The following is a 22,849-nucleotide window of genomic DNA, read 5'->3' as shown; positions in this document are numbered from 1 at the left end:
ATTTAAGGATGTTCTTTCTCTCTTTCTGCGAAATTAAGTGCAGCTAAGTGCTGACTGAGATTTTAAAAAATCCAAATCTGGGGCTTGATGCTTTGGCTTTTATACTATTTCCACATAAGGCCGTTGACAATTCTGTCTTTTAAACTATTTCCTCGTCAATGCCCCAAATGCCTCTGCATCCCTGCTAAAAGCAGCAAGCAGGGGGATGGTGATGTTGAAGACATCTGGCATGGGAGCTTCTCTCACAAATGAGTCATTAGTGCATTCGTTTGAGTTTGATTTAATAACATGTTGACTAATTTAATTCAAGTCACTGGGTTTGTCTATAGGAGACAACTCCGATGAGGAGGATATTCGGCCAGCGTCTTATTTTTATCCCAATGAAATATGACAATGAGTACAGCCCAGCTGTCTAGACAGGGAGAGATGGGGATAGGAGGACAGACAGGAGAGATGCCATGGCACTGATTGCAGCCTCCTCCCTTTGATATGATGGATATCTGCACACCACTTAGAATATCATTATCTACAACAATGCCCCCCACTCCCCCTCCCCCCCCACACACACAACCACCACAACTATCAACCACAGCCTGTTTGTAAGCTGTAAAACACTGTAGTTCACTGAGCCCTCACGGCTATTATGTCTTGGAATGGAATGTTTGATCAATGTTTTTATTCTGTATGCGTTTATTATTGGTTAGTTAATGTTGTGAGGTTTAACAGATAGCTGTTTAAAACTTGAGATGCTGATTTGATAGGATGGGAAGTCCTTTGTGCCATGCAACAAAGGGTCAGAGTTGACTACGGGGCACCAATCAAGACTTGAGATACTGCCCCTAAGCACATGTTACAGTAGCAAGTCATGTAAACACACAGGCACACGCACACACAGAAAATAAAGCCCCTGACATCTTCACAGCCAAGGGGTTCATTTAACCCTTAATGTGAGGGTGTGTGTGGGCCAGGATGTTAGAATATCAGCTGTGATTAGAGGAGACTACGGGCTGAGCTGTTCTGTTGACTGTGACAGTGCTACGGGGAGCTGCCTTGCGGAGGCATTTGTCTTCTGTTCACTATGACAGGTGAGAACATGAAGCCTTCCTTCACTCAGCAGGTCAGAGGGCATCAGACGTCTCCAGGACCAACTATGACAGAGGAACGAGCAATGTCGCTGTGCTGGGGGTAGCAACGGAGTCAACAACATCAAAGACCTTGCAAGTTAAACAGGAAGTACTGTATTTCCTATGGCGCTGTGGATTGCTCTTCAGCTACCAGCAATTTAAGAAGACATATTATTAGAAAAGGTCAAATGATGATGCAGTTCTAAAAATGTCGTAATTTGAAATGTAGTCGTCATCACGAAAAAGTCAAAAAGTCAGTCAGGTGGTGAGATGTGGTCGACAAGTTATTCGGGAGTGCCAGATGACATTTCTGTGGCGTTACCACTGTAGTGTTCCAGCACCGAGGCAGAGCCTGCCTACCCAGCGCCGATCAGCACGCCTTGCGCGCACACACACAGTGGGGCAAAAAAGTATTTAGCCAGCCACCAATTGTGCAAGTTCTCCCACTTATAAAGATGAGAGAGGCCTAGGTACACTTCAACTATGACAGACAAAATGAGAAGAAAAAAATCCAGAAAATCACATTGTAGGATTTTTAATGAATTTATTTGCAAATTATGGTGGAAAATAAGTATTTGGTCAATAACAAAAGTTTATCTCAATACTTTGTTATATACCCTTTGTTGGCAATGACAGAGGTCAAACGTTTTCTGTAAGACTTCACAAGGTTTTCACACACTGTTGCTGGTATTTTGGCCCATTCCTCCAATACAGATCTCCTCTAGAGCAGGGATGTTTTGGGGCTGTTGCTGTGCAACACGGACTTTCAACTCCCTCCAAAGATTTTCTATGGGGTTGAGATCTGGAGACTGGCTAGGCCACTCCAGGACCTTGAAATGCTTCTTACGAAGCCACTCCTTCATTGCCCAGGAGGTGTGTTTGGGATCATTGTCATGCTGAAAGACCCAGCCACGTTTCATCTTTAATGCCCTTGCTGATGGAAGGAGGTTTTCACTCAAAATCTCACGATACATGGCTCCATTCATTCTTTCCTTTACACGGATCAGTCGTCCAGGTCCCTTTGCAGAAAAACAGCCCCAAAGCATGATGTTTCCACCCCCATGCTTCACAGTAGGTATGGTGTTCTTTGGATGCAACTCAGCATTCGTTGTCCTCCAAACACGACGAGTTGAGTTTTTACCAAAAAGTTATATTTGGTTTCATCTGACCATATGATATTCTCCCAATCTTCTTCTGGATCATCCAAATGCTCTCTAGCAAACTTCAGACGGGCCTGGACATGTACTGGCTTAAGCAGGGGGACACGTCTGGCACTGCAGGATTTGAGTCCCTGGCGGTGTAGTGTGTTACTGATGGTAGGCTTTGTTACTTTGGTCCCAGCTCTCTGCAGGTCATTCACTAGGTCCCTCCGTGTGGTTCTGGGATTTTTGCTCACCGTTCTTGTGATCATTTTGACCCCACGGGGTGAGATCTTGCATGAAGCCCCAGATCGATGGAGATTATCAGTGGTCTTGTATGTCTTCCAGTTCCTAATAATTGCTCCCACAGTTGATTTCTTCAAACCAAGCTGCTTACCTATTGCAGATTCAGTCTTCCCAGCCTGGTGCAGGTCTACAATTTTGTTTCTGGTGTCCTTTGACAGCTCTTTGGTCTTGGCCATAGTGGAGTTTGGAGTGTGACTGTTTGAGGTTGTGGACAGGTGTCTTTTATACTGATAACAAGTTCAAACAGGTGCCATTAATACAGGTAACGAGTGGAGGACAGAGGAGCCTCTTAAAGAATAAGTTACAGGTCTGTGAGAGCCAGAAATCTTGCTTGTTTGTAGGTGACCAAATACTTATTTTCCACCATAATTTGCAAATGCATTCATTAAAAATCCTACAATGTGATTTTCTGGATTTTTTTTCTCTCATTTTGTCTGTCATAGTTGAAGTGTACCTATGATGAAAATTACAGGCCTCTCTCATCTTTTTACGTGGGAAAACTTGCACAATTGGTGGCTGACTAAATACTTTTTTGCCCCACTGTACACACACATACAAATAGAATCTGCCTCTGTGTTGGCTAGTCCCCTCTATCAGTCCCAGTTCCCAGTTCCCATGAAGACATAAAGACAAATGGGTTTGATGGTGATGAGATTCATTTACTAGCAATGCTGCCTCTTTGATGTATACTTGACAACCTGAGTGGTATGCTGCCTCAAACTGTCTGTCGATGTGGTTGAAAGGCCCCTTTTAAAATGCCCCTGGGTATGGTGTGGTTTAGTGTTGTGGTCTGTTTGGCAATCAGCCAGCTAATCAACCTCCCCCATTGTTCATGCAAAGTAAAACTCTCAGGTGAACACACCCAGCCGTGATTTGAAGGCATTTTACAGCAACTGTGAAAGAGAGCGCCTCAGTTGGTTTAGAGAGCTGAATAGAGCCGTGATCAAAATACCCTATAGGGATGGACACAATCATTCTGTCTAAGTAGTACTGTAGAAGAGAGAAAGAGAGGGAACCTGTCCTGACAAACATTTCAATGTTACAAACAATGAAGGATGAGACTAAAAACAAACAAAATATAACTATTGTAAAATATACTGTGTCAGTAAAATGTATATAGTATGTATAAGCTGGAAGGAGAAGCCTAAGTGTTGTTGTCTATTAGTTTATTCCAATTAGGCGAGGGGTGGAGGGTTAGGGGTAAATAATAAAGGAAAATATATTTGAAAAAAAAATATGGGGGATTGGAAATTATGCAGACAATTACATTGATAGATTCTGGCTTCTATCTGCAATATTAAAATAAAATAAAAAACAATGCTACACGCTCTTTGAAAAAAAAGTGCTTTCTAGAACCTAAAGGGATTCCTCGGCTGTCCCCATAGGAGATCCCTTTTGGGTTTCAGGCAGAACCCTATTAGGTTCATTGTAGAAACCTTTTCCCAGAGGGTTTTAAATGGAACACAAAAGAGTTCTACTTGGAACTAAAAAGGGTTCTCCTATGGGGACAGCCGAATAACCCTTTTTTTTCTAAGAGTGCATGACAAGGCTTCAAATGGAGTAGCACTATGCAGTTTAGACAAATACAATGTTTGTAGAAGCTAGAGCATGAATGGCAGTGGTTGGGCAGGGAGCCCCATCTGTTGGCTGGTATGTAAATTCACTGTGGCGGTGCCTGGGTCTGTGTGCGCCCTGCTTTCCTGGTGGTGAAGGAGTGTCTCTGTCTCCTTAGTGACTGACTGACTGAATGCATCTCCTGCTGTGCTCTGCTGCTTCACTTTGCACCTCTTACGTCTGGGACAGTGCTCAAGGATACACCCAGGGAGGGACGGGAACATTTCTAATTATTACAGAAATTATAATCATCCCTGTATTTCAGCAGCAGACTCTCTCTCTCTCTCTCTCTCTCTCTCTCTCTCTCTCTCTCTCTCTCTCTCTCTCTCTCTCTCTCTCTCTCTCTCTCTCTCTCTCTCTCTCTCTCTCTCTCTCTCTCTCTCTCTCTCTCTCTCTCTCTCTCTCTCTCTCTCTCTCTCTCTCTCTCTCTCTCTCTCTCTCTCTCTCTCTCTCTCTCGACTCCCTTCGTCAGACTGGTAGATAGACTGCTGGTGCACAGAACAGTAATCAACGTTTCTCTCTTCATCATCTCACTGGTGGATGAGGTGAAGCAAAAAGCCTCTTCACCTTGCCTCACTAGTGGATCTAATCAGACACAGCTAGCTAGAGTAGCTTCCTCTAGCCCAACCCCAGGGGAACGGTAACACATTATGGATCTCAGTAAACAATGTTATCTCTCTCTGAGGGGCTATACTCCACAGAGGACAGTCGACTGTAGTAAAGATGGTCTGGGTTCATGTGTAGGTATTCTGTGTTTGGTAGATATACTATGGATTCTAATAATCTCCCATCTCTCACGCGCACATATTGTACGTACGAACACAACACACAAACACACACCCTCATACAGTACCCTACCTCCTCCCACTGGTGGATGTATCGGATGAGCCTGGACAGCCTGAGCAGTCTGAGCAGGCTGAGGATCTTGGTGAAGCGGACGATCCTCAGCGCCCGGGCCGTCTTGTAGAAGTCTGAGTCGATGCGCGTCTCCACGATGAGGAAGATGTAGTCCACAGGTATGGAGGAGATGAAGTCCACCACGAACCAGCTCCTCAGGTACTTGATCTTGATCTGTTGTGGGTCCAGGATGATCTCGGTGTTGTCCTCCTTGACGATGCCCGTGCGGAAGTTGAGCACCAGGTCCATGAGGAAGAAAGTGTCTGAGATCACGTTGAAGATGATCCAGGGGGGCGTGTGTTCGTCTTTGAAGAAAGTGATGCCCACCGGGATGACGATCAGGTTCCCCACCATCAGCAGCAGCATGGTCAGGTCCCAGTAGAACCTAGAACAGGACGAACCACAGAGAGCTTAGAACCTGGGAGAGAACATGAGGAACCACAGATGGCCTAGAACCTAGGAGAGAACAGGAGGAACCACAGATGGCATAGAACCTGGAAGAGAACAGGAGGAACCACATAGGGATGTTGATCAGGTTCCCCACTATCAGTAGCACTATAGTCAACTCCAGCAGCACCTGGGAGAGACAGGAATTGGGTAGAAAGGATTTAGGAGAAAAGATCAACAGCTGCCTCTCCCTGAGAAGTACCGCTACCACTGATCACATTAAATGTACATACTGTAAGCTACAGCAGCTATCTAGGATGAGCGGTTCGTTTTATACCATCACATAGACTGTACTGTACTGAACAGCTTTATACTGCCACTGACATTCAACATGTTCAATAATGAACGTGGTTTAGGATTGTGTACACTATGTGCACTATGTACACTATGGCCATGTGTCTTGACCCGCCACTAAATCCTGTCTTTGAAGGCCTTTTAAAGTTAATGATTCAATATCAAATATTGAATTAAACTAACTGTTAAATCCCCGATACGGCCAGAACCTGTGTGACCCATGGCTGTCACAACATGTGCTCACATGTTATCCGCCTGCGGCTCTCTTGAAGGAGTAATGGCCCACACACGCAGCCTAGCCTACATCTCCCAGTCTGTCTTGATGCGTAACCTATTTGTCTCCTGCTTGTGGTTGCTGGGCGCACATTTAAAAAGGTCAACGAGGGTTAAATGTTGATTACAAAGTGTTGGGTGACGTTGTCCATCTTCCCAGTCGGACAATTTGGTTGTAAATTACACTCTCCGCCCGCTTCGTAATTAAATCCAGATTGGTGGTGTTGTATACAGGTTGATATACAGTATCCTTGGTGTTCTATAGATGGCACAGAGGGAGCGCGTCCCGCATTGTGAACTAGTTCTTCTGGGCAGGATGATTTAACCACTCAAGTTTAACCGGCCCCATAAAAATCCATCTCAGAGCAAAACCAATTTAAAGCAGAGACCCAGAAGAAATGAAAAATATACTATTCACAATGTTGATGGTTGCTTTGCTGTGATGCCTCTCAGTGGAGATGAACATTCCAATTGCCTCTGAGATCACTGTGCTGCCTGTCTGTGGACACATTACTTTGAAATAAACATTAATTACAGGGATATTACACACACAGCTGTCTAAGACAGTTGAGCCATGGATTACGGTTTACAAAAATACACACACACACCTGCGTGTGCACACACGCACACACACACACACACACACACACACACTCACTCACCCACACACACAATGACACACACTAAACCCCATCTCGCTTACACACTGACACACGAAACAGTGGCAGTAATAGGAATTCTTCAAAGTAAAAGGGTATCCACGGTTTCAGTTTCTTGTCAAGCAGAGTTATATTTAGAAAGACGTTTCCGCCACTGTGTTTGCTCATGTTAAGATTTAAAGCCCAAGAGGACAAGACACAACTTCAAAGGAAATAACATGTACACGGGTAATGACATTTGCTCTTCGATGTTCTTCCCATTCCCTCGTATTCCCCATGTCAGGAAGAAGTATGTGAGTTGACACCATGACGACAAAACAGCTTGCTAACGGGCTGGAGGTGCACCAACAGCCCTTAATGTCGCTGCAATCACTATGTGCTAATATATCCATTTATTTTCGTGCCAACACCTGCTCAGTGTCCTCGCCACTTTTCTGCCAGTTTCATGGTGACTTGACTGTTAGTTTAAACTAGGTCGTGAAGAAACAAACAGAGACATCAGGAAGTAGAAAAGGCCCAGCTGGCAGACTGTCTTGTCTGTTTGGACAGAGAGAGAGAGAGAGAGAGAGAGAGAGAGAGAGAGAGAGAGAGAGAGACAGAGAAGGCTGAGAAGAGACAGGGGGAGGCTGTAGAGAGGCAGGGGAGGAGGGCTCCTCCACATGCTTACTGGGCCTCAGAATGAGGGAAGGAGGGGTATGTAAGCTACTGTCAGGATCCCCTGAGAGGGCCTGTGGCCAAGAGAGGGGACACACACCTGTGTGAACTCCACCTGTTCCCTTGGATGAAGAAATGGGGTATTTGTGGTCAACAGCCTTCCCAAGCCTCTGGTCATGTACTGTACATACTATAGCCTACTACAGACACCAACCATGTGTCTGTCCCCCGATACCTCATGTCTCTAGGTCTCCTCAATGTCAGAGATTCACAACCGTGGTGATGAAGGTTGTGACCCACGATGAAAATATTGTGGAACAAACAACCAGGTTTCCATCGAACCTTTTTATCCGAAGGTCGGATAAAACATTTCACGACAGGATTGATGGAAACAGCTAATTTGTCGGTAAACGTTCCAGATGTCGACAAAACCAAACACGTTAGACAAGATGGAATCTTTTTGTGTCTGTAAAATTAATTACGCAACAAATGGAAACAAATATTGATTTAATTGATCAACTAGTGAGGATGATATGTTGTGTGGTCCTCCCACTATGACTCTGGAAAGCATGCAGTTTATTAGGCTACAGATTGTCATGTACTGTCATGTTGTGTCTTGTCTCTGTCCTTTCCCTTCACCCTGTCTCCCTCTGCTGGTCGTTGTTAGGTTACCTTTTCTCCCCCTCTTTCCCCCAGCTGTGCCTTGTCTCCTCCTAACCACCTCGTCACCCCGTTTCCCACCTGTTCCCTTTTTCCCTCTGATTAGGTCCCTATATCTCTCTCTGTTTTTGTTCCTGTCCTTGTCGGATTCTTGTTTGTTGTGTTTCATGCCTGAACCAGACTGTCGTCATGTTTGCTGTAACCTTGTCTTGTCCTGTCGGAATCTGCCGGCCCGTCTGAGCCTACCTATGTTTGGTAATTAAAGAAGCTCTGTTTAAGTTAATTCGCTTTTGGGTCCTCATTCACGCACCGTAACAGAAGAATCCGACCAAGAATGGACCCAGCGACTTCGGATCCTCTCCACTCAGCCGTCGGGATCCAGGGAGCGATGCTAGGCAGACACGAGCAGGAAGTGTCTGCTGCTCGACATGCCGTTGAGACCCTGGCCACCCAAGTCTCCAACCTCACAGAACAGGTTCACCATCTCCGCCTCGATCCACCGGCCACTTCCAGGGCTTTCGAATCTCCGGAGCCCAGAATCAATAACCCGCCGTGTTACTCTGGGGAGCCCACTGAATGCCGCTCGTTCCTCACCCAGTGTGATATTGTGTTTTCTCTCCAGCCCAACACTTACTCCAGGAGCACTGCTCGTGTCGCCTACGTCATATCTCTCCTTATTGGACGGGCTCGTGAGTGGGGCACGGCAATCTGGGAGGCAAGGGCTGAGTGTACTAACCAGTATCAGGACTTTAAGGAGGAGATGATACGGGTTTTTGATCGATCTGTTTTTGGGGAGGAGGCTTCCAGGGCCCTGTCTTCCCTATGTCAAGGCAATCGATCCATAACAGACTACTCTATTGAGTTTCGCACTCTTGCTGTCTCCAGTGGCTGGAACGAGCCGGCCTTGCTCGCTCGTCTTCTGGAGGGTCTCCGCGCAGAGGTAAAGGATGAGATTCTCTCCCGGGAGGTTCCTTCCAGCGTGGATTCCTTGATTGAACTCGCTATTCGCATTGAGCGACGGGTTGATCTTCGTCACCGAGCTCGTGGAAAGGAGCTCGCGCTCTCCGTCGCCCCCCTCTCCGCATCACTACCATCTTCCTCTGCCGGCTCGGGTGCTGAGCCCATGCAGCTGGGAGGTATCCGCATCTCGACTAAGGAGAGGGAACGGAGAATCACCAACCGCCTCTGTCTCTATTGCGGTTCCGCTGGTCATTTTGTCACTTCATGTCCAGTAAAAGGCCAGAGCTCGTCAGTAAGCGGAGGGCTACTGGTGAGCGCTACTACTCCTGTCTCTCCTTCAAGATCCTGCACTACCTTGTCGGTCCATCTACGCTGGACCGGTTCGTCAGCTTCCTGCAGTGCCTTAATAGACTCTGGGGCGGAGGGCTGTTTTATGGACGAGACCTGGGCTCGGGAACATGACATTCCTCTCAGACAGTTAAAGGAGCCCACGGCCTTGTTCGCCCTGGATGGTAGTCCTCTCCCCAGGATTCAGCGTGAGACGCTACCTTTAACCCTCACTGTTTCTGGTAATCATAGTGAAACCATTTCTTTTTTAATTTTTCGTTCACCTTTTACACCTGTTGTTTTGGGCCATCCCTGGCTAGTTTGTCATAATCCTTCCATTAATTGGTCTAGTAATTCTATCCTCTCCTGGAACGTCTCTTGTCATGTGAAATGTTTAATGTCTGCTATCCCTCCTGTTTCCTCTGTCTCTTCTTCACAGGAGGAGCCTGGTGATTTGACAGGGGTGCCGGAGGAATATCACGATCTGCGCACGGTGTTCAGTCGGTCCAGGGCCACCTCTCTTCCTCCACACCGGTCGTATGATTGTAGTATTGATCTCCTTCCGGGAACCACCCCCCCCCCGGGGTAGACTATACTCTCTGTCGGCTCCCGAACGTAAGGCTCTCGAAGATTATTTGTCTGTAGCTCTTGACGCCGGTACCATAGTCCCCTCCTCCTCTCCCGCCGGAGCGGGGGTTTTTTTTGTCAAGAAGAAGGACGGGTCTCTGCGTCCCTGCATAGATTATCGAGGGCTGAATGACATAACAGTGAAGAATCGTTATCCGCTTCCTCTTATGTCTTCAGCCTTCGAGATCCTGCAGGGAGCCAGGTTTTTCACTAAGTTGGACCTTCGTAACGCTTACCATCTCGTGCGCATCAGGGAGGGGGACGAGTGGAAGACGGCGTTTAACACTCCGTTAGGGCACTTTGAATACCGGGTTCTTCCTTTCGGCCTCGCTAACGCTCCAGCTGTCTTTCAGGCATTAGTCAATGATGTCCTGAGAGACATGCTGAACATCTTTGTTTTCGTTTACCTTGACGATATCCTGATTTTTTCACCGTCACTCCAGATTCATGTTCAGCACGTTCGACGTGTCCTCCAGCGCCTTTTAGAGAATTGTCTTTTTGTGAAGGCTGAGAAGTGCACTTTTCATGCCTCCTCCGTCACATTTCTCGGTTCTGTTATTTCCGCTGAAGGCATTAAGATGGATCCCGCTAAAGTCCAAGCTGTCATTGATTGGCCCGTCCCTAAGTCACGCGTCGAGCTGCAGCGCTTTCTCGGCTTCGCGAACTTCTATCGTCGTTTCATCCGTAATTTCGGTCAGGTGGCAGCTCCTCTCACAGCCCTTACTTCTGTCAAGACGTGCTTTGAGTGGTCCGTTTCCGCCCAGGGAGCTTTTGATCTCCTCAAGAATCGTTTTACATCCGCTCCTATCCTTGTTACACCTGACGTCTCTAGACAGATCGTTGTCGAGGTTGACGCGTCAGAGGTGGGCGTGGGAGCCATTCTTTCTCAGCGCTCCCTCTCGGACGACAAGGTCCACCCATGCGCGTATTTTTCTCATCGCCTGTCGCCGTCGGAACGTAACTATGATGTGGGTAACCGCGAACTGCTCGCCATCCGGTTAGCCCTAGGCGAATGGCGACAGTGGTTGGAGGGGGCGACCGTTCCTTTTGTCGTTTGGACTGACCATAGGAACCTTGAGTACATCCGTTCTGCCAAACGACTTAATGCGCGTCAGGCGCGTTGGGCGCTGTTTTTCGCTCGTTTCGAGTTCGTGATTTCTTATCGTCCGGGCTCTAAGAACACCAAGCCTGATGCTTTGTCTCGTCTCTTCAGTTCTTCAGTAGCCTCCACTGACCCCGAGGGGATTCTCCCTGAGGGGCGTGTTGTCGGGTTGACTGTCTGGGGAATTGAGAGGCAGGTAAAACAAGCGCTCACTCACACTCCGTCGCAGCGCGCTTGTCCTAGGAACCTTCTTTTCGTTCCCGTTCCTACTCGTCTGGCCGTTCTTCAGTGGGCTCACTCTGCCAAGTTAGCCGGCCACCCTGGCGTTCGGGGTACGCTTGCTTCCATTCGCCAGCGTTTTTGGTGGCCCACCCGGGAGCATGACACGCGTCGTTTCGTGGCTGCTTGTTCGGTCTGCGCGCAGACTAAGTCCGGTAACTCTCCTCCTGCCGGCCGTCTCAGGCCGCTTCCTATTCCCTCTCGACCGTGGTCTCACATCGCCTTAGAATTTGTCACCGGACTGCCTTCGTCAGCGGGGAAGACTGTTATTCTTACGGTTGTCGATAGGTTCTCTAAGGCGGCTCATTTCATTCCCCTTGCTAAGCTTCCTTCTGCTAAAGAGACGGCACAAATCATCATCGAGAATGTTTTCAGAATTCATGGCCTTCCGTCAGACGTCGTTTCGGACAGAGGTCCGCAATTCACGTCTCAATTTTGGAGGGAGTTTTGCCGTTTGATTGGGGCTTCCGTCAGTCTCTCTTCCGGCTTTCACCCCCAGTCTAACGGTCAAGCAGAACGGGTCAATCAGACTATTGGTCGCATCTTACGCAGTCTTTCTTTTCGCAACCCTGCGTCTTGGTCAGAACAGCTCCCCTGGGCAGAATACGCCCACAACTCGCTTCCTTCGTCTGCGACCGGGCTATCTCCTTTTCAGAGTAGCCTCGGGTACCAGCCTCCGCTGTTCTCATCTCAGTTCGCCGAGTCCAGCGTCCCCTCCGCTCAGGCTTTTGTCCAACGTTGCGAGCGCACCTGGAAGAGGGTCAGGTCTGCACTTTGCCGTTATAGGACGCAGACTGTGAGGGCTGCTAATAAGCGTAGAACTAAGAGTCCTAGATATTGTCGCGGTCAGAGAGTTTGGCTCTCCACTCAGAACCTTCCCCTTAAGACGGCTTCTCGCAAGTTGACCCCGCGGTTCATTGGTCCGTTCCGTATTTCTCGGGTCATTAATCCTGTCGCAGTTCGACTTCTTCTTCCGCGATACCTTCGTCGCGTCCACCCGGTCTTCCATGTCTCCTGCATCAAGCCCGTCCTTCGCGCCCCCGCTCGTCTTCCCCCCCCCCCCCCCCCATCCTTGTCGAGGGCGCACCCATCTACAGGGTCCGTAGAATTTTGGACATGCGTCCTCGGGGCCGTGGTCACCAGTACCTCGTAGATTGGGAGGGGTACGGTCCTGAGGAGAGGAGTTGGGTTCCCTCTCGGGACGTGCTGGACCGTGCGCTGATCGAGGATTTCCTCCGTTGCCGCCAGGTTTCCTCCTCGAGTGCGCCAGGAGGCGCTCGGTGAGTGGGGGGGTACTGTCATGTACTGTCATGTTGTGTCTTGTCTCTGTCCTTTCCCTTCACCCTGTCTCCCTCTGCTGGTCGTTGTTAGGTTACCTTTTCTCCCCCTCTTTCCCCCAGCTGTGCCTTGTCTCCTCCTAACCACCTCGTCACCCCGTTTCCCACCTGTTCCCTTTTTCCCTCTGATTAGGTCCCTATATCTCTCTCTGTTTTTGTTCCTGTCCTTGTCGGATTCTTGTTTGTTGTGTTTCATGCCTGAACCAGACTGTCGTCATGTTTGCTGTAACCTTGTCTTGTCCTGTCGGAATCTGCCGGTCCGTCTGAGCCTACCTATGTTTGGTAATTAAAGAAGCTCTGTTTAAGTTAATTCGCTTTTGGGTCCTCATTCACGCACCGTAACACAGATGAAATAAATGATGAACTTCACAGGGTGATGCTAGGTGCTGAGGTGATGCAAGGTGATGAGCTTGATGCTCCTTTCCAATAAATATCGAGGGTCTTATTCTGGTGACATGATGATCGAATCTTGGCTGCCATTTTGGCAAATAAAAATAAATCGGTCTCTTTGTCCATAATAATCGCATCATGAAGTAGGCTATACCCGCACTGTATCTGTGACCTGTTGGCTAAAGCGCGCGTGCCAAGAGAAGAGTGGGCACATTCGCTATTTAACGCAATCGCTTTTTGTGGCACAATCATCAGTAGAGTTGAAAATGCAGTGAAAACACATTTAAATGGTGTTTTTGTAGCAGTACATGGGAATTTCAACTCAAAAGGTATTTTTATCTGCACTACATCGCGCACAGCGTTTTATCTCTGGTGGAAAAATGTGCATATTGTTTTATACAGACTTTAGAGTATTCGTACTACCATCTGTCGCCAATTGGATGGAAATCTAGCTACTAACCAGGTTCACATCCAACCTTTTTTTGTGAGTAACGTACATGTCGGATTAAAAGAAAGAAAGACAGGCCTGATGGAAACAGCTAATTTGTCAGTAAACTTTCAAATGATGAAACAACTAAAGACAAGGTGAGATATTTTTGTGTCTGTAAAATGTATTATGTGAGAAATTCCTGTAGAAACGCCTTTATGCGCAAATATTGATATAATAACCATCATATCGTAGGAGACTTGGAGGCAAGCAATGATATGGTGTGTGGTCCTCCCACTACGACTTGGGAAAGCATGCAGTCAATTAAACTACAGATGAAATAAGTTATTATGGACTTCACAGGGTGGTGAAAGTGCGCAATGATCTTGATGCTCTTTTCCAATAAATATTGATGGTCTGATTCTGGTGACATGATGATTGATGCTTGGTTGCCGGTTTGACAAATCAAAATGATCTGGCTCTTGTCCATAATAATCTCATCATGTAGGCGAGGAACTGTTGACTAGAGTACCTGTGGCAAGACCAGAGCGGGCACATTTGCTTTATAACAGACATTGTTTTTGTGACAAAACCATCGGTAGAGTTGAAAACTGTATCCATTTAGACGGAAAGACATTTAAAAAAAATATTTTTGCATGAAAAGCTGTCGTCAATTGGATGGAAACCAACGCTATACATACAAAACTATGTGAACGCCCCTTGAAATGATTTCAGCCACACCCGTTGCTGACAGGTGTATAAAATCGAGCACACCGACATGCAATCTCCATAGACAAACATTGGCAGTAGAATGGCCTTACTGAAGAGCTCAGTGACTTTCAACGTGGCACTGTCATAGGATGCCACCTTTCCAACAAGTCAGTTTGTCAAATGTCTGCCCTGCAAGAGCTGGACTCTGGATTCCACCATTGGACTCTGGAGCAGCAGAAACGTGCCTGTTATAGCAGCAAAGGGGGGGAGGGGGGCAACTCCATATTAATGTTCATGATTTTGGAATAAGATATTTGACGAGCAGGTGTCCATATACTTTTGGTCATGTAGTTAGTGTATGTATTAGTATTTCTATTCAAGAATCAAGGACACATCTGGTTCTGTGTAAATGTGCATGAGTTGTGTCTCTGTGTGTGTGTGTGTGTGTGTGTGTGCTCTTTTTCCTTTTCACTCTTGCTATTGCCTTCTGATGGGGGTCAGCCCACCTAAACATAGCAGGGATCCATTTACTGTGTTTTCTATCCTGACCTAAAGGAACATTGTTCTATAAATATAGATAGACTGAGCAGTGAGTGCAGGGCAGGGCAGGGTGGTGGACGAACATCACAAAGGCACAAAATCCCCATCTCTATGTCTGTCTGAAAGCACTGACTTGTGGATTGATAGCTTTTCCCTTCATGAAACAAAAGGCAGCGTCCTTCATGGTGATATCAGTGCAGGCAGGGGTACCTGCTGCGGTGTAGGGAGAGAGGGGGAGGACAAGGATGATAGGGAGAGCGCCATAGAGAGAGGGAGGGAGCGATAGAGAGAGGGAGAGTTTGAGGGAGGAGAGAGAGAGATCCAGAGAGGGAGGGAGCGTTAGAGAGGGAGAGTTTGAGGGAGGAGAGAGAGAGATCCAGAGAGGGATAGGGAGCGTTAGAGAGGGAGAGTTTGAGGGAGGAGAGAGGGGAAATGACTCCGGTTGCATAGCTTACACCTGAGTTGTTATAGTGCTGGGGAGGGACTGCTCACTGTCATGACGACAGACCGTGACATTTCCATGCCTGCTCGTGTACAGAGACAGAGGTACGGTCCACACCACACCGTCTGCTCTCCTGGGAAGAGACCAAGGACTGCAGACCCATGTTTTTACCCTCAGAGTGCCTCCTGCTACAAGATAAACCTCTCTCCCACTCACCACCCTGTCCTGGAGATAGCTACCTGGGGCCACACTAGCCCAGCCTGGTGTCACTGTCACACTGGGGCTCTGGCATCACCCACAGTGAGCTACTCACACACACTCCTCTCCCCCAACATGAACATGTTGAAAAGGCATAAAGGATCTACAGCCGGTTTGTGTGTGTATGTGTGTGTGTGTGTGTGTGTGTGTGTGTGTGTGTGTGTGTGTGTGCGTGCGTTGCCCGCAGGGTGCTGTCTCTACCTGTTGGCAGACACGCTGGGAGAGCGATGGCATGGCATCCAGGTTGTCTGTCATGTCGGCTACACTAGTCTTGCAGACAGAAACAGCAATGAGGAGCAGTGTGTGTGTGTGTGCTCCTCTTCATTCGGCATGGCGTCAGACTGAATGAGGACAGTAGAACAACAATGTGTGGTGTTCCTGTTCCTCCCTGCTCTTCCTTCCCAGAGAGCAGCAGCACAGTCATTCCCACTGTAAATGTGACTCTGGCTGATTGAATGATTGATGTTGATCTATTTATGAATATGAAAAGCAGTTCCCCTCTTGAATAATGCATGTCCTTGTTTTGTGTGTTTTTTCTCTCCCTTACCTAGTTCTTGTGAGAGGCTGTTTTGTGTGAGGATGAGGAATCCTCGTCAAACGTGCTGATTCGCCATTTGCCTGAGGATGTGGCCCCATGTCACATTAGACACAAGCAGCACACACTGACTGCATCAATATGACTACTGGCCACTGGCTACTCTAACCCGGGTGTCACTACTGTACTGCACAGTGAACAGTTGGCTTGACTGTGTGTGTGTGTGTGTGAAGTGTGTGTGTGTGTGTGTGTGTGTGTGTGTGTGTGTGTGTGTGTGTGTGTGTGTGTGTGTGCAGTGGCGGTAATCCATTAACCCTTAGGCCTGTTCTGACAGGCGAGTGATGAGTGAAAATGAAGCATGTTAGTCTATTACAACACAGCCATACATTTTCCAGACACCACATTTTGCCAAAAGGACAAGACAACACACACACACACACATACACATACACACAGAAGGCTACAAAACACATTGCATAGCAATTGTGCAAGACAGTTCTCCATTGGGCCAGATGGCACACTACGAGACAATAACAGGAGGAAATTGAAGTGTCCAGGAGAGAATTGTGTTAAAAGGGTTAATCCTATGTTTGTTGACACCCTGCTCCGATGAACTGCAATGACGGCACTGACTTTGCTAAGCACAGCCGGCGGGCTCACTGCAAGCAGGGAGCACATCACTGACACTGGGCTACACAGTCGAAAGGGACTATTTTTAGGTGAGACTGACTGTTTTATCAGTCCTGAGCAGTGCCGCTGTTGTAAGAAGAATTCACCGTAGAAAAAGCACCAAATCGATTTACTAAACACCAACGTGAGAAAGGGGGAATCTAATGTAAGGAACAGCCCCTTCCAAATAGTGCACAGCATATGAATAATACCATTAATAAGACTACAATAGCCAGGTGCTGCTGGACCACTGCAGGAATTTCATCCAGCTGAAAAACCCTGTTCTGTAAGAGTCTCCCAACTGCACCTAAACTCCAGAGACAGGTTTGACCTCTGATGCTGAAGCTGGTAGAGATCTATACTGTCTCAGGCCTTGTCTGTATTCAAGTCAGAGTTAATAGATCGTATATTCTGGGATTCGACAGCTAAGAAGAGTCTAATCCTTTTGCATATAGACTGAGAATGCATACTGCTAACTGTCAGGCGCATAATGACCTCCACTGTGACCAGTGAAAACACATGTACCACTTATTTATGAAAAATGAACCACTTCCAAAGACAAATACTAAGACCCCATAATAAAACAAAGCCACACAGCAAAGCTAGAGATCAAGCAATAAGCCCATCTAAAATATGTATCAGTTTCGGATACTCAATCGTTCTCTTATGAATATCAACAACCTAATCAACGTAGCCACTGCAGAATAAACTGCAGTACAAGGGAGACGGAACGTTTGAAGGAGTCGGAGAAGACTCTCCACCGCCCAACACCCCTGGAGCATATTACCATTTTTTTCTATTTAAGGTGCTGCTGGCTGCCGCCACCAATAGAGAGGCACAGTGTCCCTGTCCCTGTCCTTGTCCCTGGTCGCAGCGCACACAGCAGAGTCCCTCCCCAGAGCAGAGTAGACGCAGAACAGAGCACGGCCCGTTAGTTACCTGCTCGGGGGAATAAAAGACTCCACAAGGATACTCCGCAAGCAGCGCAGTCAGCAACTCACTGTGCCCTCCACAAAAACAAAAGGACCACTATGCACAGTCCATAGGCCTATCAGAGGAGAACACAGGGCATAGACAACTGCCCAGGGTCTAATAACCTGCCCAGGGACTGAGGTTGAAAATTAGCCGGCTGGCTAAAACCGGCACTTTTACTGAAACGTTGATTAATGTGCACTGTCCCTGTAAAAAGAAAATAAACTCAACTCAACTCAACTCAACACAGGCGGATCCTGAAATGGCATCCAATTCTATATAAATAGTGCACGACTTTTGACCAGGGCCCAAAGAATAATGTGCCACTTGAGATGCACCCACAGACTCCTCTCCAACCTGCTCTCATCCCCCAGACTACATGCAGCTGGATCACCCTTCTCTACTTTCTGCCTGCCTGCCATTTCACCCCCTAATTGCAGCCATCTTTATTATCATGATTCATTGTTATCTATGTACTGTATCTCCCATGTCATGTCTAGGGTTCTTCTATCAGTCAACCACGGAGTGTTGATGTGGGAGAGTGAACAGCGCACTGTGCTGGGTGCCTCCTATACACACGTCACCCTGTTTCCCAGGAGAGAGAGTGAACAGCTGTCTCCTAAACCAGATGAAGAGCTAACCTAATGTACTACCGTAGCTGCCATTATATTAGCAGTCAGTCACATTGCAGGCTACACTGTCACCTTGCCGCTCCCTTCCCCAGCCCCCATGCTCAACCCCCAGCCCCATGTAGCCCCACACCCCAACCTCGGCCCCAGAGCCCACCCTCAGCACTCAGCCCTAGCCTAGCCTAGCTCGAGCCCCAGCCCTCGCCACCTACCCCGAGCCCCCTCACTCCCTTAGCCCCGACCTGTCAATTATCTTCCCCAACCAGGTGATGTAATCAGCAAATGGAGCCACAGAAATGAAAGCCTTTCTATCCATCTCAGAGATGTTGATCCAGGGTCAGAGTGAGAGCGAGGGAGAAAGATAAAAATGTGGAACACAGAGAGAGAGAACCGAGAGTGAAAACAAGATGGTGCAAAACTAATGAGTGGGAGAGAAAGGTTGAGGAGAGAATGAGGGAGGAAGAATTTATCTCCTTATATTCTGCTCAGTGGATAAAGGAGCACATAATCTCTCCTCTTTTCATATACTGAGCCCTGTTGCTAGAAACTCTACAGAAATTGTAAGCACATTTTAGCACACCCTCCCCCCAAAAAGATATGGATAAGAGGGGAAAATATAGCCAAAATTAATGCAGCTTAAAACCCAGCAGTTTATGGAAAACCCTTACTAAGAAGTCATTTTAAGCATAAAATGAAATAAAAATGTGGGACGCGATGCAGAGTTGATCTGGTCTGCGTGAGAAGGCAAAAGCAGAGGCTTATCTGACTGTTAAACCAAATAGGAGCGGATTTATCTTGTTTATTTGTTATTTCTGTCATTTCTTGAGTGTATGTGCTAAATAGTGCAAATGCATTTGATTTAAACATATTTCCCTGCCATCATCTTCCCTATTCAGGTGCTAACAACAGCCCGGAAGAAAATAACCTGATTTACAAATAACAGGGGGAAGAAGATGTCTTTGGAGACGGGGAAGAGAAATGGGAGAGTCACACCAACACTGCATGTCTCTTAATCCAGCCATTTTCCCGAGTCTTCTAGTCAGACGGCCTGCGTAGCGTGAGGGCGGGAGGAGGCTAAACACATTGCGGCTGGGGAATGGGGAAGTACTTCCTGTGAATCATGGCAACCACACAGACAGGGCTCTTTATTCTGCTGGACTCCACTCAATCCCTCCATAAGTGGAGAGGTTGTTGCACTGAGTAGGAGCCCCACTGGTTCCTTATGGTTTAGTAGTACTCTAGCAGGCAGCACTGATACTGCTGCCAACGACCTGGTGAATAGAGGCCAAGTCCGTTTCTCAAACATGACTGGTCTGAGAAAAGGCTAGATAACAAACATTTTGCAAGAGGGTTCTTCTAATAGTCAACAACTGACAGCGGACACTATCTACAGACACTCATTCTCTATAGACACTCACTATCTACAGACACACACTATCTATAGACATTGTCCATAGACACTCATTCTCTATAGACACTCACTATCTACAGACACACACTATCTATAGACACACACTATCTACAGACACTATCTATAGACAATATATATAGGCACTCAATATCTACAGACACTATCTATAGACACTCACTATCTACAGCCACTCAATATCTACAGACACTCACTATCTATAGACACTATCTATAAACAATATCTATAGACAGTCACTATATATTGACACTATCTATAGACACTATCTACAGTGCCTTGCAAAAGTATTCATCCCCCTTCCTATTTTGTTGCATTACAACCTGTAATTTTACATTTTTGGATTACATGTAATGGACATACACAAAATAGTTCATATTGGTGAAGTGAAATTTAAAAAATTACAGGTTTCAAAAAATTATAACAATAAACAACGGAAAAGTGGTGGGTGCATATGTATTCACCCCCTTGCCTTCAGAAGTCACATAATTAGTTAAAAGTCCACCTGTGTGCAATCTAAGTGTCACATGATCTGTCACATTATCTGAGTATATATACACCTGTTCTGAAAGGCCCCAGAGTCTGCAACACCACTAAGCAAGGGGCACCACCAATATATTAAGTTCAAATAAGTGTTCATTCAGTATTGTTGTAATTGTCATTATTACAAATAAATAAATAAAAATCGGGCGATTAATCGGTATCGGCTTTTTTTGGTCCTCCAATAATCGGTATCGGAGTTGAAAAATTATAATGGGTCGACCTCTACAACATACACTATCTAAAGACACCATCAACAGACACTCACTATCTACAGACACTATCTAAAGACAATATCAACAGACACTATCTACAGACACTCACTTTCTATAGACATTCACTATCAAAATACACTCACTATCAAAAGACACTCACTATCAAAAGACACTCACTATCAAAAGACACCATCTACAGACACATTATCTACGGACACTCACTTTATATAGACACTATCTATATACACTTACTCTCTATAGACACTCACTCTGTATAGACACTCCCTCGCTAGACACTCACTATCTATAGACACTATTTATAGACACTAACTAGCTATAGACACTCACTCTCTATAGTCACTCACTATAGACACTATTTATAGACACTCTCTCTCTATAGACACTCACTCGCTAGACACTCACTATCTACAGACACGCACTATTTATAGACACTATTTATAGACACTATTTATAGACACTAACTAGCTATAGACACTCACTCGCTAGACACTCACTATCTACAGACACTCACTATCTATAGACACTATTTATAGACACTAACTAGCTATAGACACTCACTCTCTATAGACACTCACACTCACTATCTACAGACACGCACTATCTACAGACACTCACTATCTATAGACACTATTTATAGACACTATTTATAGACACTAACTAGCTATAGACACTCACTCGCTAGACACTCACTATCTACAGACACTCACTATCTATAGACACTATTTATAGACACTAACTAGCTATAGACACTCACTCTCTATAGACACTCACTATAGACACTCACACTCACTATCTACAGACACTCACTATCTACAGACACGCACTATCTACAGACACTCACTATCTATAGACACTATTTACAGACACTCACTCTGTATAGACACTCACTATCTACAGACACTCATTATCTACACTGAGTGGACTAAAGATTAGGAACACCTTCCTAATATTGAGTTGCAACCCGGGGCATGGACTCTACAATGTGTCGAAAGATTACCACAGGGATGCTGGCCCATGTTGACTCCAATGCTTCCCACAGTTGTGTTAATTTGGCTGGATGTCCTTTGGGTGGTGGACCATTCTTGATTCACACAGGAAAAAATCCCTGCAGCGTTGCAGTTCTTGACACACTCAAACCGGTGCACCTGGCACCTACTGCCATACCCCGTTCAAAGGCACTTAAATATTTGGTCTTGCCCATTCACCCTCTGAATGGCACACATACACAATCTCTCAATTGTCTTAAGGCTTTAAAATCCTTCTTAAAACCGGTCTCCTCCTCTTCATCTACACTGATTTAAGTGGGTTTAGCAAGTGACATCAATAAGGGATCATAGCTTTCATCTGGTCAGTCTATGTCATGGAAAGAGGTGTGCCTAATGTCTTGTTCTCTCAGTGTATAGACACTCACTCTCTACAGACACTCACTATTAATAGCTTGCTTATGGTAGATGATAACAAAATAGGACTCAAAATATTGTCTCTCTTTTATGCATGCTCCTCTTCAGCAGGAGAGAGAAAGTGTGTGTGTGTGTGTGTGTGTGTGTGTGTGTGTGTGTGTGGGTGGGTGTGGGTGTGTGTAGAATGGGGCTGTCACGCCCTGACCTTAGAGATCCTTTTTATTCTCTATGTTTGGTTAGGTCAGGGTGTGACTCGGGTGGGAAAGTCTATGTTTTCTATATCTTTGTTTTTGGCCGTTTGTGTATGTATGTGTGTGTGTGTGTGTGGTTCCCAATCAGAGGCAGCTGTCTATCATTGTCTCTGATTGGGGATCACATATAAGTTGTAATTTCCCTTTTGGGTTTTGTGGGATCTTGTTTTCTGTTTAGTGTCTGTACCTGACAGAACTGTGTGCTTTCGTTTTCACTTTTGTTATTTTGTTTGAGTGTTTTTGAAAATAAAAATCATGAACACTTTCCACGCTGCGCTTTGATCCACTCCTTTTGACGAGAGCCGTTACAGGGGCGCTGCCGGAGAGAGACCAGTGAGTGACGTGCAGTCAGGGTAGGCCCTATATTGTTCTAATAAAAAGCTGTATCAAAAGAAATTCAATTATATACAAGAAAAACATCAATTATATACAAAATTGCCATTATTTTATGCAATGTAATGTTTTTTCACAATGAGTTTGGCGTTTTTCATGCCCAAAATCCACAAATGTGCTAAAACTGCATCAAATGCTCTTGTCGACCTGTGCTCATCCATTCAAATCATTGACCGCCGTTCCTGACTGCCGTCACTGTTGATGGACAGGGTAGGTATAGGCCTTGCTGCTTACACTAGCTCCATTTGATGCATTGAGCGGATTTCTTATTTTGCGCTCGTATATTGCCTTTAAGGCTTAAACAAGCTGTGTGGGAAAAGCACTGCTTATT

At 46.3% G+C, this 22,849-nt stretch overlaps 1 protein-coding gene across 1 annotated transcript in view; it reads right to left on the bottom strand.

Annotated features, from left to right (window-relative positions):
- The window catches only part of LOC110506093 (potassium/sodium hyperpolarization-activated cyclic nucleotide-gated channel 4-like), a 71,316-nt gene that overhangs the window by 34,695 nt on the left and 13,772 nt on the right, over positions 1 to 22,849 (bottom strand). The window contains exons 2-3 of the mRNA XM_036964557.1: positions 5,575 to 5,657; positions 5,042 to 5,465 (exon numbers count right to left, since the gene is read on the bottom strand). Of these exons, the coding sequence (XP_036820452.1) occupies positions 5,042 to 5,465; positions 5,575 to 5,657 (507 nt within the window). The remainder of the gene's footprint in view (positions 1 to 5,041; positions 5,466 to 5,574; positions 5,658 to 22,849) is intronic.

Source organism: Oncorhynchus mykiss, chromosome 26, assembly GCF_013265735.2.
Source record: "Oncorhynchus mykiss isolate Arlee chromosome 26, USDA_OmykA_1.1, whole genome shotgun sequence".
Taxonomy (NCBI): Eukaryota; Metazoa; Chordata; class Actinopteri; order Salmoniformes; family Salmonidae; genus Oncorhynchus; species Oncorhynchus mykiss.
Note: the sequence above shows the minus strand (reverse complement) of the source record. Positions and strands in the feature narration are given on the sequence as shown.